Source organism: Lactuca sativa, chromosome 4 (genome assembly GCF_002870075.4).
Source record: "Lactuca sativa cultivar Salinas chromosome 4, Lsat_Salinas_v11, whole genome shotgun sequence".
NCBI lineage: Eukaryota > Viridiplantae > Streptophyta > Magnoliopsida > Asterales > Asteraceae > Lactuca > Lactuca sativa.
In genome coordinates, this window is record NC_056626.2 from 56018894 (window position 1) to 56036317 (window position 17424).

General features: G+C 37.8%; 1 protein-coding gene across 1 annotated transcript; it reads right to left on the minus strand.

Annotated features, from left to right (window-relative positions):
- Positions 1-14334: 14334 nt before the first annotated feature.
- On the minus strand, positions 14335-15690 carry LOC128133429 (uncharacterized). Its single transcript, XM_052770870.1, has 2 exons — positions 15448-15690; positions 14335-14556 (listed from the first exon to the last, which is right to left on the minus strand). The coding sequence occupies exons 1-2, from the start codon at positions 15688-15690 to the stop codon at positions 14335-14337; spliced, it is 465 nt and encodes a 154-aa protein (XP_052626830.1).
- Positions 15691-17424: the final 1734 nt, after the last annotated feature.

Below are 17424 nucleotides of genomic sequence, written 5' to 3' on the forward strand. Positions count from 1 at the left end.
CAACATATGAAACATTAATATGCTTTTGAGGATCAGCTTCAGCTTCAACCCTTCCAGTCATCTCAGGCTGAGATGGAGTTTGTACAATCATCACCTGCATTTGTATTAGCTGAAGATCCCTTTGATTATTCTCCCTCTTTTGGAAGCATCAGATTAGGGAGGAGAGTTAGGAGGTGGTGGAGGAGTTATAGGAGGAGGATTAGATGGTGGAGGAAGATTTGTTGATGGAGATAGAGGTAGAGGAGGGTTATTCCTTGGAGAATTTGGTGGAATATCATCAACAACCATATCATCAGCATCATCCAAGGCCATAAGTCTCTTTATTGTATCCACATCCCTTTCAACTTTAGTTGACCTTTTATTCATTGACTGAGTTAACTGCACAATTAAGGAAAGTTGAGAAAGCACAACAGTTTCAAAGTTGGAGCTGGATTCTCCCTGATTATCTTGATGAAAGGTAGCAATCATGATAGGAACAGTCTCAGCTTGAGGAGGAGGAGACGCTGGTTTTAGAGAATTGACATCTTGAATCATTGGCTCAGTAGTTTCCACAATAGGGGGAGTTAACCCATGTTGTGCAACATTATCTGCAAAGGAAGAGGATTAAGAGGTAATTGAAAAATGAATGTGCTTGTTCATCCTTGGAGGAGAGTTCATTTTCTTAGTGAAGTCTTCTCCCATATCAGTTGCTGATTCTTCTTCATCTTTATCAACGTCTTCTTCCTCATCAACCCTTTCTTTATTATTAACTTCTAGATCATTATCATTCTCATCATCATCATCATCATCATCATCATCATCATCATCATCATCCTCATTATTCTCTTCTTCATTGCCAGCTCATCATTATCATCAGCATCATCTTCAGAGTCTGAGGAGTCAACCACATAGGGTTTTTCAATCCACTTCTGCATCCTTGCAGTAATAGGCAAGTCACCCTGAGATGGAGTGACATTAATAATTTTTTAGGAAAGGGCATGAATTGGAATGAAAATCCCATAACTTTTAACATAGCCTTCTTTTTAAGACAAGATCAGACCAAGCCAACGAGGATAAGGAGCATTCAATGACTTCTTGTTCCCAGTAATGCAGTCAACCATTTGATCACGGAAAAGTTGAGCAAAATTTAGTTTCTTGTTGTAAACAATAGAATTAAAATCCTTTGCCCAAAGAAATGCAATTGATCCAAACTTCCAGTCTTGTGACCAAGACATTTTCAAGTCACACATGTTAAGTACTTCCATCCTACATTAAAACACCGACGAAGATTGTTCTTGTATGGATCACGAGTGAGACCCTGAAGATTGAAAATATACCCTAATTTTTCACGAACAGATTTGCAACTTTCTTCATAGGGAGTTTTAGAGTAACTTTCAAATCGAGGAAGAAGAACAACAGTTTGAAAGGATTCAACATCAATGGTAACCCTATATTGACCATATCTAATGGTTCCGGTGATGGTTGAAGAAACAGTATCAACAAAGCATGTATAGTAAAACTCACATACTTGTTTAGGGTAGAAAGGGTCTTGGAAGACGCAGAATAGATATCAAAGAGGACTGCTTTTGACATAGTCAACAAAATCTTCGATTTCCAAAAAGTTACTATTGAGACAAGGAAGTTATATCTGTGATACAAATCGCCAGCAACAATGAGTATCAGCTTAAGCGATCAACGAATGAATTTATGATGATCATATAGTTAGTTTGTGATGTCTCCTGATAATGTAGGCTAAAACTACCATTCACTAACATTGTATTATGAGATATCAATAGTGTGTGGTTTCATACGCTGAATCGTAAATCTCTTTTATTAAAAGAAAAATGGCAAGAGTGGATAGGTGCGTGTAATATACCACGGACAATGATATACCCATCGACACATATTTATCAAGCTCTCATCAGCATATGGTACATTAGGCTAAATCATAAAAATTTAAAGAAGAATATAAGGGCAATAATGAATTGGTGCATATGATAGCCTACGGTACAAATACTAACCATCGACACAGACTTTCGAAGTTTTATCAGTGTGTGGTTTTACACAATGAATCATCAAGTTCTGTTTTAGAAGACTTGTGGAGAGAACGGATTGTTTTAGTTACGTTGAGGTGAAATCAGTGTAAATCATTAACAGTTTAACTCATTAACAAGAAGTGGTTTAAACTTTTGTATCATCGAGTAAGTTGTAATCTAGAATCAAAGATCCACCGTTAAAATCATCATGGTACCATATCATACCTCGGACTAGGAGGTCAGGGACATGAACAACCCTTTGTCATTTAAGGACCAGACAAGTAACTCTTACGCTGATGACTATGCAATCATGGTAATGTTGGATAAGGTGTCTAAGTCCATAACTTATTTGGTATATACTTGACTCGACCCGGCATGGTCCATTTGGGTTGCACTTCACCCGAACGATTTATGGATAATTTTATGAGAATTGTATACTTACGATTTATTAATATATTATAAGTTATAATATATTAATATAAAGTCATGTTATTTAATTAGTTTTAATCTTGAATTAATTATGAATTAATTTAGTGACTAAAAGGAAGACTAATTAAATCATGGGCTATTATATTTATATGGTGTGGGCTAATACTCATTTGTTAATGGGATAAGCTTATATGGAAGTCCATGGATGATCCATGGAGCTTTTAACCCATGGATCCTTGGAAAGGAAAGCACATGGGTTATTAGGGTTTCACCCTAACCATGCACATTATATAATCAAGCTTATGTTGCATGGAAAACACCCTAGAGTGTGTGTAATAGTGGTGGCCGATTTCTAAGTGTTAGTATACTCTCTCATACATTTTCCAAGTTTGTGGTGATTTGTGATTTCCATTCGAGGCATTCACATTATTGGTGCTTGGCTCTCAAACTCTAAGGAATCAACAATCAACAAAAGGTATGTAATTCATCTAGTTCTTTTATGTTTAAAAGTACCCCATGCCATGCTAGATAGGTTATAAACCTTGGAAAATAATATTTTGCATGTACCTTAGACAAACATAGATCCAAGGTTTATTAGGGTTACATGTACACTTAGGAAGTGTTAGAATGCTCAAAACCCAACAGTGGTATCAGAGCCTAGGTTTGTTTGTTTGATACTTGATGCAAAATAGTGAAAAAAGTCGAATTTTTGCTGTCTGCCTGATGAAATCGCCGAGTCCATGGGGGGACTCGTCGAGTTCATGTGTAAACTCATCCTACTCGCCGAGTAGATTCATGCACTCGGCGAGTTGGAGCCTTAGAATGGAGATTTTCGACTTTTGCTGTTGGAAATGGACTAGAAACATTACCCTAAACTGTTTTGTTGCTTTAAAACTTGTTTTAGTTAGTGTAATGGTTGTTCTAATCCATTTACAGTAGCTTATATCAAAATTTCATGCTTTGTATGTGTTCATATAATTCTTGAAACTTTGATGATCATGTTCATGTTCTTATGAATTTAGAAGATGATAGGAATTATTTGCTGAATTGTTTAGGATTAATTCTTGATCATTTATGTGTTTTAATGGAGTCCATAATTTGTCCTCAAGTTATGGATATCCAAAGGTCACTTCTTTTAAACACACATTTAAAACACATAAGTTACATAAAAATGAAGAGTCTTCATTTTTATGAACCTTTAATTCATAAGTTATGAAATGAAAAGTTTTGGATAGTTACAAAACTTGCCCTCAAGTTTTGGAATTTGTAAAGTTTCAAACACTTTAATAAACTTTAATTCCAACCCTTAGAGTTTTAATAGTTAAAATTCAACACTTATACTATTTATAACATTAATGGTTAATTATTATATATATATATATATATATATATATATATATATATATATATATATATATATATATATATAGGCCTCATTCACGAAGCCGGTCTATAAGGGGGGTATAAGGTTGTTGCCTATAAAATGGCAGCTTAATGGGTGTCCACTCTCACCCACCGCTTCCTTGATCGGTGGAGGGTCGTTAGCCGAACGGGTAGGACAATGACTTTAAATCCTCATTAAAAGTATAATGATTATTATAAAGTAACTAAACATTTTGATTCCCAGTCTTAGTTACTTTAGGAAAAATGTGAACATGGTGCTAGTCCATGGAATTCACACTTTGTACCTTACCAAGTCGTTGGTGGAGCGTGTGTGGTTAACCGGCACACTAACTTGGACTAGTAAGGATCACGAAGGGTGACTTAATGTTTGTCATAGATCAATGGAGCGTGTGTAGTTAACCGACACATTGATTAGGTGATAATATTAAGGGTACCAAGTGAATTAGTATGGTTATTCACACCTTGTTTTGTGATCCTCGGCATCCCAGTCACAAAACTTGAAGGGCACAATCGAGATTGAAACATGCCATTGAAGAGTTCAATGAATCTTAAAAGAATCTAGGAATTTCAAATCCAATTAAAACCTAATAATTCATTTCGTTTTTCATGGTGGAAATTAGTGAATCGTCATTCACCTACCTTTCAAATATGTTATTACTTAGATTACGGCATCCCTCTTCTAAGTATAATATATTGTGATTGGATCCTAGCCTTAATATTAGGGCTGAGCATGGGTCGGTTTGGGACGGTTTTTCCCCAAAACCGAACCCAAACCGATGACCATCGGTTTCTAAAAATTTGAACCCTAACCGACCCTAAACCCATGGGTTCGGTTTTATGGTTTATCGGTTTCTAAATCGAGTTTTCGGGTTCGGTTTCGGTTTATAAGATAAACCAAACCTTAAACTATTTTTCTACAATCTCATATCCTCACTTATATAGAAGTGAAGATAGTTTCTACTTTGATCCCTCAATCGATGTGGGACAAAGATAACTGCTTGATAAAACTGAAGAGGGTGTATGTTCTGCTTATGTACGCGAGCATGTGTAGCTAAGTTTCAATCATGTGTCGATGTGGGATGAGTTTAGCTAGCTGCGAAAATAAAAGAAGTTAAATATTGGACACAGGTTTCGAACATGAGACCTCTTGAAAAACTCGCAAGCGCCTTACCCACCTGAACCAGCTCTTCCTTTTGACATTACTTCGCTAAACATATTTATATTTGAATATAAATTATATATTTTTATAAACAATATATATAATCGGTTCGGTTTGGTTTCTATCGGTTTTACCAAACCCAAAAACCGAACCCAAACCGAAATTTTCGGTTTTCAAAAAATCTAAACCCAACCCGTCGGTTTATGCTTCGGTTTCGGTTTTGTCGGTTTTTATCGGTTTTTCGGTTTCCGGGTTCGGTTTTTCTCACCCCTACTTAATATTACATTTGGGTGTCTTATTAAGGACTGTATATATGTAATCTAAACTTGCTTTCTTCATTCAGATGTCTTCCAGCACTAATGCTTCGGGCTCTAACCCAACTGGCTCTTTCTCTCTCATGAATCTTTGTGGGAGAGTCATCTTTGATGGTTCCAACTTCATGGACTGGATTAGGAACATCAGAGTGGTTACTCGTTATGAGGACAAGGAATATGTCCTCGATAAGGAGTTAAAAGAGCTTGATGAGTCCACTGCTACTCCTGAGGAGATCGCTAAATTCAGGACACATGAGAGAGATGCTACTAAGGTGGCATGCATCATGATGGCCACGATGACAGCCGAGCTCCAAAAGTCCTATGAGGACTTCTACCTTTTTGAGATGCACCAAGACCTGATGGAAAGGTACCATCAGAGTGCTCGTCAGGAGTGGTATGAAATAATCTCCTCCATGATACCAACCCGCATGAAGGTTGGTGAATCCATCACGGGCCACATGCAAAAGATGCAAAGGTATGTGGACCGTTTGCTCAAGCTGAATGTGAACTTCCCTGAGGAGTTGGCAATTGACATAATTTTGAACTCCTTACCTTCTTGTTATGACCAACGTATGACATATCATATGAACAAGGTGGAAGTTACTCTTAGCAAACTTCAAGGACTCTTGAAGACCGCTGAAATCGGTCTTAAGGGCAAGTCGGTTGTTACCTCTACTACTCCTACTCCAACATCTACCCCTGTTTTGGCTATCGGACAAGGCAAAGGGAAAAAGAGGAAGTCCCCTTCGAAGGGTACCAAGGGAAAGTCTCTTGAAGGCTCCTCATCAAGGACCAAGAGCGGTTCTGTCACTCCTTCTGCCATTCCCAAGGATGCTGATTGCTACTATTGCCAGGACAAGGGGCACTCGAAGCGAAACTACCCTAAGTACTTGCAGGATCTAAAGGATGGGAAAGTGAAACCCACCCATGCAGGTATTTACACAATAATGTCTAATAACTCACCATATTCTAACTCTTGGGTGCTTGATACAGGATGTGGTATTCACATATGTTCAAATTTGCAGGGCCTAAGAAGAAGTGGGGATGTGGAGCATAGAAAGATAAACTTGATCATAGGGAATAGGAAGGCTTCACCTGTTTCCAAGATTGGAGTTTATACTTTGTTGCTGAATAATGGGTTAAAATTAGATTTGAATAAATGTGTGTACTCGTCTGAAATGGCGAGAAATATTATTTCCTTTCATGGTTTGTACAAACAAGGTTTTACCTTTTTGTTTGATAATAAATGTGGTGGTATTAATTCTTTCCTTAATAATGTCTTTTATTTTAAAGCATTACCTTGTGATGGTGTGTATGAAACGGTGTCGGTTATAGACAACTTAGGAAATAATGTGTTGTATATTGATTCTTCTACTAGCCTAGATAAAGCATCATTGTGGCATTGTCGTCTTGGACATGTAAACAAGAAACGCATATGCGAACTCCAAAAGAGTGGAGTCTTGGAATCATTCGACCTTAAATCGGATGATAGTTGTGAATCTTGTCTACTTGGAAAGATGACAAAATCACCCTTCACTGGTACTTGTGAAAGGGGTGAGGGTTTGTTGGACCTAATACATACTGATGTATGTGAACCATTCAAGACCGCCACAAGGGATGCTAATCGGTATTATGTGACTTTTATTGATGATTTTAGTAGATATGGTTATGTCTACTTGATCAAACATAAGTCAGAAACCTTTGAAAGGTTTAAGGAATTCAAACAGGAAGTAGAAAATCAATTGGGCAGGAACATTAAGATGCTTCGATCCGATCGAGGTGGTGAGTATCTTAGTACCGAGTTACTTGACTATCTTAAGGAGTGTGGGATTATCTCACAATGGACTCCTCCCAGGACACCACAGCTAAATGGTGTAGCTGAGAGGCGTAATCGAACTTTGTTAGACATGGTTCGCTCTATGATGAGTCGAGCTTCGCTACCAATATCTTTTTGGGGGTATGCCTTAGAGACTACTGCCCATATCCTTAATCTAGTCCCTACAAAGAAGGTTACCAAAAACACCTCATGAGATGTGGACTGGGAAGGTTCCCAGCTTGGACCACATCAAGATTTGGGGTTGCGAGGCTTTCGTGAGGCGTGAGACTCATGATAAGCTCGAACCCCGAAGTGAAAGGTGTATTTTCATCAGCTACACATAGAAATCCTTCGGTTACCTCTTCTACAAACCCAGTGAGAATGTGGTCTTTGTAGCAAGAAGAGGGGTCTTTCGTGAGAGAGAGTTTATGAGCCAAGGAGATAGTGGGAGGCAAATTGACCTTGAAGAAATTCAAGAATCAATTGGTGAAGGAACCTCAGACACTAGCAATCAACCTGAGGAGGAAAATCCTGTTGAGCCAGCTGACGAGTCTGTACCTCCGAGGCGTTCCACACGGGTTAAGAACACACCTGAGTTTTATTATGGTTTTCATATTACTACAAAAGGTGATACATTTATCAGCGATAGTACACTGGTAAATTTGGATGAACCTAATAGTGTTAAGGAAGCCATGGTAGGCCCGAAGTCTGCTAATTGGAAGGAGGCTATGGACAGCGTGATACAGTCCATGTATGACAATCAAGTTTGAAACTTGGTTGACAATGTACCAGGCCGTAAAACAGTCAGGTGCAAATGGATCTTCAAGAAGAAGACCAACATGGAAGGAAAAGTGCACACTTATAAGTCTCGACTGGTTGCGAAGGGTTTTACTCAGACTCAAGGTATTGATTATGATGAAACCTTCTCAACGGTAGCAAAGATTAAGTCTATTAGGGTCATGCTAACCATTGCTGCATTTCATGATTATGAAATATGGAAAATGGATGTCAAAACCGCTTTTCTTAATGGAAAGTTGGCTGAGGATGTGTACATGAATCAGCCAGAGGGTTTTGTCAGTGCAGAATACCCTAATAGAGTGTGTAAGCTTGAGAAATCCATTTATGGATTAAAACAAGCATCCCATAGCTGGAATCTTTGTTTCGATGAGAAGGTCAAAGAGTTTGGCTTCTTGAGAAGTGAATATGAATCTTGCGTGTATGTAAGAGCTAGTGGGAGTATAGTTAGCTTCTTGGTACTGTATGTAGATGACATACTACTTACAGGAAATGACATCCCAACCTTGCAGGAAGTTAAGTCCTGGCTTGGGAAGTGCTTTGCTATGAAGGACCTAGGGGAATGTAAGTGGATCTTCAAGAAGAAGACTGACATGGATAGGAATGTGCACACATATAAGGCGCGATTGGTTACGAAGGGCTTTACTCAAACTCCCGGAGTTGACTATGATGAGACCTTCTCACCAGTTGCGAAGATAAAGTCAATTAGGGTGATGCTGGCCATTGCTGCTTTTCATGATTATGAAATATGGCAAATGGATGTCAAAACCGCTTTCCTTAATGGGAAGTTGGCTGAGGATGTTTACATGGCTCAGCCAGAGGGTTTTGTCAATGTGAAGCATCCCAATAGAGTGTGCAAGCTTGAGAAGTCCATTTATGGACTTAAGCAAGTGTCTCGTAGATGGAATCTTTGTTTCGACGAGAAAGTCAAAGAGTTTGGGTTTCTGCGAAGCGAAGATGAATCATGTGTATATGTCAAAGCCAGTGGGAGTATAGTGAGCTTCCTCGTATTGTATGTCGATGACATACTGCTCATAGGAAACGACATCCCGACACTGCAGGAAGTTAAATCCTCGCTCGGGAAGTGCGTCGCTATGAAGGATCTCGGAGAGCCTTCCTATATTTTGGGAATAAGGATAGTGAGAGACAGAAGTAAGAGACTAATAGGACTTAGTCAAAATACTTACTTGGACAAGGTACTAAAATGTTTTAGTATGGAAAACTCAAAGAAGGGAGAGTTACCGATCCAAAGTAATGCCAAGTTGAGTAAGACTCAAAGCCCGAGTACTGAAGTCGAGATAGCTGAAATGAGCCGAGTACCATACGCTTCCTTGGTTGGCTCGATTATGTATGCTATGACTTGTACTCTCCTTGATGTGGACTTCGCTTTGAGCATGGTCAGCAGATATCAAGGGAACCCTGGAAGAGCACATTGGACCGCAATCAAGAATATTCTTAAGTACATTCGGAGGACCAAGGAATGGTTTCTAGTCCTCGGTGGGAGTGATGACTTAAAGGTGCGAGGGTATAGTGACGCCAGTTTTCAGACCGACGGGGACAACTAACGTTCGCAGTCGGGCTGGGTCTTTACACTTAATGGAGGAGCAGTGACTTGGAAAAATTCCAAGCAAGAAACCGTATCTGATTCAACATGTGAATCAGAGTACGTTTCAGCGAGCGAAGCGTCAAAGGAGGCGATATGGTTGAAGAACTTCATTGGAGACCTTGGAGTTGTCCTACCATAAAGGAGACCATGGAAATTTTCTGTGATAATGAAGGAGCGGTTGCCTTGACCAAGGAACCGAGGGATCATGGTAGATCTCGATATATTGACAGAAAATATCACTTTATTCGAATCGGGTAAAAGAAGGACTCCTCGTAGTGAAGAGGGTATCGTCAGAGGATAACCCACCAGATCCTCTTACGAATGGACCGAGTAGGGTTAAGCACTTGCAGCACGTTAAGAGCATTGGGCTGAAGGACGATATTAGTGTAGATTATATGGTTTAGAAACGTGTAATAGATAAATGTAATTGACATTTGATGATTAAATAAAGGAGTATTATTTATAAGTAAAGTTACTGTCTTATGTTAATTGTTTAACTATTGTTTCAATTTGCATGTTTTGACTTCCTAAATAATTGAGTTATTTAAGAATAATCGAATTATTCGAACGGTCCACAGTCGTTCATATGTTAGAAGTAGGTTTGAATGAAGACTATCATGAATAGGTATGTAGATTGTCTAAAGGGTATTAGGCATAGCTAAGGTTTGCTACAACGTTCATGAGTGCTTATAAACAAGTTTTGAGCATTGGAATAAACCCACGCTTGCTGGAATCACTTCATGGGATTTATCACGAGTGATCGCAAGACGATAATATCATATGGTCTTAAAACCTGGATATACGGTTTACTGTTTGTTGATTGGTTGTCCATTGATAATGCGAAAACGCATCAGTAACTTGATGTCATAAAACACATTGTTGTGTATTATTTGATTAGTGAATAGTAAACGCATATAAGTCGAAGTTTATCTGTTCCTTTTATCCTAAGAGGGTAAAAGCGATATCAGGGCCCCTCAATGATTTGATTTGACTTATGTTTCGGGCTCGGTCAGGACTGAATTGATGTGTTCAATTAAGTTCTATGTCCAATGAATCAGAGATCGAGAAACAAACTGCTGGACAACAAGTATGACTATGTTCCATGTAATTGTCCGCATGATATCTAGAACAGAGGATTATACGATCCCTTATCTGAAGGACAAAGTATTGATAAGATCAGAGATCGACAGCGTCTATGAGAGCGACGATTGCTAATCGGATTGTAGTTACATTTATAGTTACTAGACTTATCTAAGTGGGAGACTGTTGATTAGTGTCTAAGCCCGTAACTATATTTGGTAAGTACTTGACCCGATTGTGCATGGTCCTTTTGGGTTGCCTTCACCATAGTAACTTGACAACGTGATTTATGAAGAGAGAGATGATGTTATGATTTATTAATATATTATAAGAATAATATATCAAAAGAGAAATCATATTATTTAATTAACATTAGTCATGAATTAATTAAAAATTACATTAGTGGCTAAAAGAGATTAATTAAATACAAGGGGACTGGACTGTAATTATTGGATAATTGAGTTATTGGGCTGGGAAACCTAATGGGACAAGGGGATGAACGAAATTATGATGGGGGCCCATCATATTTTCGTCTATGGCCTTTATTCTAGAAGGTTCCATGGGCTGCTTAGAGTTTAAGCTGTCCATTAGGGTTTTGACTGAAACCCTAGCAACTCACAGTATAAATAAGACCCTTGGGCTATGAAAATCGGCTACACTTGATTCCAAGGAACCCTAGAGCTGAATTTGTGCCTCTCCCCTCTCTCAAATATCATCCTCTTGCTACTTGGTGTTTGTGATCCATTAGAGGAGTGACATTTGTGACTCTAAGCTCCAAGACAAGAAGAATCAAGAAAGTATCAAGCAATCAGCACGAGGTAATCATCTAGATCTGATTTGTTATGTTAAATTTCGAATTCATACTACTAGATCTATGGTTTGCAAGTCTTGGATTCATTTCATGTACAACTAGAGAAGACTAGATCCAAGCATTAGGGTTTTCATGAGCACATAGGATGTTTATTTGTGTAAAACCCATCAAAAATTATATAAACATTCATCTCATGCGAAAATCTTCAAGATAATAACATACTGTACAATCATCGGGCCCCACCTACATACAAATCATATATGAACAAGCTGATACTAGCAAATAGAATAATCATCGGTCCCTGTGCAACATACATAGCAATACATACACATGCAAGAGTCACGCAGACAATTGGCATCCTAAAATAGTAACCATGGGCCAGAATTGGTTCCTTCGGCCCGCTAAACACAATGATGAGACTCACCTCATACAACTGGGTTCCAATCCATAACCACAACTTCATACCTGGGGTAAAAAGACCATTTTATGCCTAACCTAGTATTGTCCAAAACCAGAACCCAAACTACAATCTGAAAGGCCCAAAGGCCCACTGATGAACCATTGACCTAATTTTCTAAATTGGGCCCAACCCCATATGGGATTTATCCTAAGCCCATAATTCCATTAATTACAAATCATATTACCTCAAGAACCCCTTGGGACAACATGTTCAATGACATAAATCAAAGTCAAATTTAATGGTCTAAGTTGACCCAACTCACCGAGTTGCCCTTCAAATCGTCGAGTTTCTTCATTAGACTACATAGATCGGGTAAAATCCCCATCAACTCGCCGAGTTCAGCCATGAACTTGCCGAGTTTTCCAGAAACCCAACCTCTTAATTCATTAAGCCGACCTTTTCGAAACTAAGGGCTTCTCAAGCCAGATCTTAACTGAAATGGCCACAAAAAGGGTAAAGTTTCCAACTTTACCCCTAAGAACCACTAAATTGGGTTCAAAACCTAAACCTTAAACTTAAAAGGGAAAAGAATTAATCATTAGGCACTTATTCCACAAATACACAACTCCAAGATGCAGATCCGACCACATGAGGCTAGATGGCGATGTAAAGTTTCCAACTTTACACTTATTCATGATTGGAAGAAGCTCAAAAGCTTAAAAGATGCCAAAAGAAGGACTCAATGAATGCATGAAGCCCTTAAGATCATAAAGTTGGCACTGCTATGCTAAAAGAGCTCATGGAGATCACAGATCTGTAAAGGATAAACACTTGGGACTTCTACTTCCCCAACAACCATCCACCTGTGGCTAAAAGCATACAAATAAATCCAAGAAGAGATCTAATCAATTACTAAGCAAGGTTAGAAATTTATACCCAAGATGTGCTGGAAATGAAACAAAGAATCTAGATTTGAAAGCTCCTACTTGAACCACCACCTTCCACCAAGCTTTTCTTCCTTTCAATGAGCTTCCAACACACCAAAACACCCCCACATTGAGCTCACAACACTCAAGGAGGCTCTAGGGTTTCAAGATTAGGGTTAGGGGATATGGAGGCTGGGAATGAGACAAACACCTGGAACTTAAGGTGTTTAAATAGGTTGAAAAACCCCAAAATTAGGGTTTCCTAAACGACGCCGAAATCATCGAGTTCCCTTCACCAACTCACCGAGTTGGTCCTTAAAAACGCGCAACTGAAAAGCCTCCAACACGTCGAGTTCCCACCATAAACTTACCAAGTTGGACCCTAGGAAAGGGAATTTATTTCCACAAGTAACCTTCTAGATTCCGGGTGTTACACAACTCTTCCTCGGAAATCCCTTATTTTTGGTGATATTGTTAAGAAGACATTTTTTTGGATTTCCAAAAGGTGTAGTAAAGCTAAGCTTAGATGGACTACTTGGCTTCATAATCCCGCTTTAGCTTCTATCCAATTGTAGTTTGTTTTGATTTTCTAGCTCCGTGCTAGTTTTTTTAATAATATCTTCCGCTATTATAAAAAATGGTTGTGCAGACTTTGCACCAGACCTTCAATCTCACAGACAATCCTTGTCTCTAGCTACGATGTTTGGAAGCGTGTATGAGAAAGGGTTAGACAAAATCAATTTGTATAGTGAAGGGGCAAAGAAGAGAGATAGTCAAGGACGAGTAAGTTTTTTGGAAGAAGGATGCCAAAGGGATACTATGGAGAATGATCTAGATATCAGAAAATAGAAAGAAAAAGTGAGTTTTTTCTTTGTTTAAAAGAGATTGAGGCAGTGGACATCTGCTACCTGATTGAATGCAGTGGAGGTGGAAACAGATGAAGGACATATCAACATGAGATGCAAAATTTAAAAAGTGGCTAATAAGGGACGAAAATTGCCAAAATATGAAAAATTATGTGGCAAAAGTCTAAAACAAACAAAAGGTATTGTTACTAACTCCTTTGTGCTTATACACACACACACACACACACACACACACACACACACATATATATATATATATATATATATATATATATATATATAGACACTCACACTAGCCGTTTACCCGCACCAAACGTCGGGCGACAAATAGTTTCTTTCGGAAGATTGTTTTAATGTGATGATTAGTTTCCTTTAGACGTGAGCTATTCATTACGACCTTTTGGTAAACTATTTTGTGTCGGATAGTTCATTTCAACAGATAGTTTATAGCTCGGTACATAGTCATACAATACGGCAAAAGTTGAGTGTACATTTGGAATTTCATCTGATAGTTCATATTTGAGTTTACAATATATAAATTACAACAATCTGTAATCATGTAGTTTTATAAATTTATAACATGTCCAATATATAAACTACACCAATCTGTAATCATGTTGCTTCATCTGTTAGCCCTGCATTAAACATCAAATGAGCATATAAGATACATATTTGAACAAATTGTAAAATAATAAGTTGTTGATTGTACCTTGTTAATCACGTAAAACTTCTTTGTACAAATCGTTTGATATGTAGATTCCATCACTATCAAATGTTTTTTCCGGCTTTACTAATACCTTGGTATTGACACGTGATATTCCTCTGGACAATGCCACATAAAGTTGGCCATGTGAGAATACCGATTCTGGTAGATAGACACCTACATTTGGAATTGTTTGCCCTTGAGCTTTATTGATTGTCATAGCGAAACTAAGCTGAATTGGAAATTGCTTTCTCTTTAGTTTAAATGGGAACATGTCATCGTCAGACGGACATAGAAGAATTCTTGGCAAAAACACTATTTTTTCTAGCATCCTGACCAACAACTATCTCTACATCATTGACATTTTGTTGGAAAGCTCGACATATCAATCTGGTGCCATTACATTACCCATTTGAGGGATCGATATTTCGCAAAAGTATTATTGGGCACCCAGTTTTTAATCGAAGATAATGAGGGGGTATACCACTAACATCTAGCGGGTTCAAATATTCCATTGGATATAAGTTATTTTTGTCGTCTTTCGCTTCATCAAAACTCTAGTTAACTTTTTGCTCACCAGAAAATCATTCGATCAACTTATTATTAATCTCATTAAGACTTTCATTTTTAGTTGACAATGTCGCCCTAGAAATGATAAATTTTGAATCGGCATGTTGGCTTTAAAAGAAGGAAATATTGCATCAATCAGAGTGTCCACTGAATTAGTTTTTTCAGTGTATGGAATGGACATGTTATCAAGTATACAAATAAAGGTCTCGTCTAATGTCTTCTCCTTTCCATCATAGACTCGAAATAAAAAATCAGAAAACCATGGGTCATTTACCGCTCTCATGTTGATATTTAATCGAAGCCTTTTAACTGAAGCCCATAGAGGTGACATTCGTAAGCTAGAGTCAACTATTTGTGCTCGATTTCCACGTCTCATGACCGGAAACACTTGTCTAAAGTCACCTCCCATAACTATTATCTTTCCACCGAAAGGGATCTTTTTATCTGGTGATATCTTGCATTGTCCGATCAACTGCTTCTACTGCCTGACTCTTAGCCATTGCTACTTCATCCCATATGATTACCTTTGCATCACAAATTAGCTAAGCCTTACCTCTTTGTTTTGTGATCTTGCATATCGAGTTATATCAATATTGGGGGGAATTCTAAATCGTGAATGAGTTGTTCTCCCTCTTGGCATTTTATTAGTTGCAACACCTGACGTGGGTGTTGCAAGTGCAATAAGACCATAGGCACGAATATTGGCCAACAAAACTTTGTACAAAAATGTATTTTCAGTTCCACCGGGACCATCTAAGAAGAACACGCCCGGAATATTTTCATCCACATGCCTCATTATCTCATCATATGCAAACTTCTAGTCTGGATTGAGGGAGTGTCGCGCATGCAAGTCTTCATATTCGACATTTATAGAGTATTCTTCTAGCACCTCACGATAGCCTCTTGATTAAATCGATGTGTGCACTAACATTTGGAAGGTCGTGATCACTAAGCTTTTTACTCATAGATTCTACGAAGACTCTAATGTCGATGAGGACCATATTTTGCACTCGTTCAGGACATCCATATTTTTTCCTATAATCTTCAGAAAGAGAATCATAATGGTCGGCCCATAACTTGCGAACATTTCCTGGTTCACAAAAAATCAACATCATCGCAAATAACCTTCTAAGTGCGTTGAGAAATTGAAATAAGGAAGCCTCTACAAGACACTGTGATAAACTATCGTCGGTCCCTATTAAACCTCTATCAAGAGCTGCTTTTCGAAATGTAGGGTGTAATACACTATTGGTTGTGTATATATCTTCAAAGCAGGTAGGCCTAGTAATATGACATAAAAGAAGGCGTAGGTAGTATCTCTCTCCTTCAGCTGGATTAGCATAAACAAGTCGACCAATCATTGATTTATGTTTCCTAGTCCTCCAACAATGGTTGCTCCGATTCCATGTAAAATGTTTGGGAAATTCCTTATACAAATGTTTTCTTGCATTGGAATCTACTTTATTCTTCTCGAAAAATGATGTCGACATTGAATTTTTTCTTTCTCTCTATCAACAATGTCTTCCATTTTGTCAATATCTTTGAACCTAACCAATTGTTGATTTGGGAGATGTTTTTGCAAGGCCATCACACAAGGGTGGATTTGTAAAAGAGGAAAGCTAAAAACTCGCCATAATTCCATAGGAGGGGATACATAACGTGCGTCTTGAAACTTTTGTATCTCATTAATAACAATATTTTCTTGGTCTTTATCAATATGGATAACTTGTTTTTCATGGCCCTTATAAACATATTTGAAGAGGTACTTCATAGACTTTATACTCAAACAAACCTCAACATTGATATCACAATTAAACATCATTAACAACTTTGGGTTGTATGGAGCCACCCATCTATTATCCAATTTTGTATTTCTTAAAGTCACCTCAATTCCATTATTTCTCCTTCAATATAATGGATATGAGTCCTCCCCTTGTTATGTATTTTCATTGGATTGCCTAGGATATCTAAAATGACATACCCTTGGCACACCCTGTATTAGCATTACCCCTATAGTCAAGAATAGAAGTGGCAATGCTAATAGATAATGATCTAAACAATTGATCATACAATTGACCTTGTTATCGAGGAACATGTTCACAATTAGTCAAACTAACCACTGTTCTTTGACGCACATTTTGATTAGTAATTTAAGTATAAACCTTTTATTAATGGCTATTTTTAAAACTTTTATATAAGGAATATGTATTTAAAGATGTTAATCTTATATAGATATGGTCATGTTCTCTTTTTATGCAACATGTTTATGGTTGGATGCAAATGATATTTTTTTAGTTTAGAATTAATTTTTCCAAATCTGCATTGTCAAGGAACTGTCATTTGATGCTTCAAAATTGATCATAGAATTTCAATTTCCTTTCAGAACTACAAATTACTTGCTAACAGAATAAGTTAATTCTTAAAGGAAATTGAAATTCTATAAATGTGGAATATGAAGACTTACATGCGCGAGACTCTCTCAATCCAGACCACAAGTTTGCATATGATGAGATAATGAGGCATGTGGATG

Coding starts and splice junctions, on each gene's coding strand:
- LOC128133429 (XM_052770870.1), bottom strand. CDS start 15,690: ATGAGGCATGTGGATGAAAATATTCCGGGCGTGTTCTTCTTAGATGGT. Junction 14,557..15,447: donor CAAGATCACAAAACAAAGAG/GTAAGGCTTAGC, acceptor TTTCCAATTCAG/CTTAGTTTCGCTATGACAAT.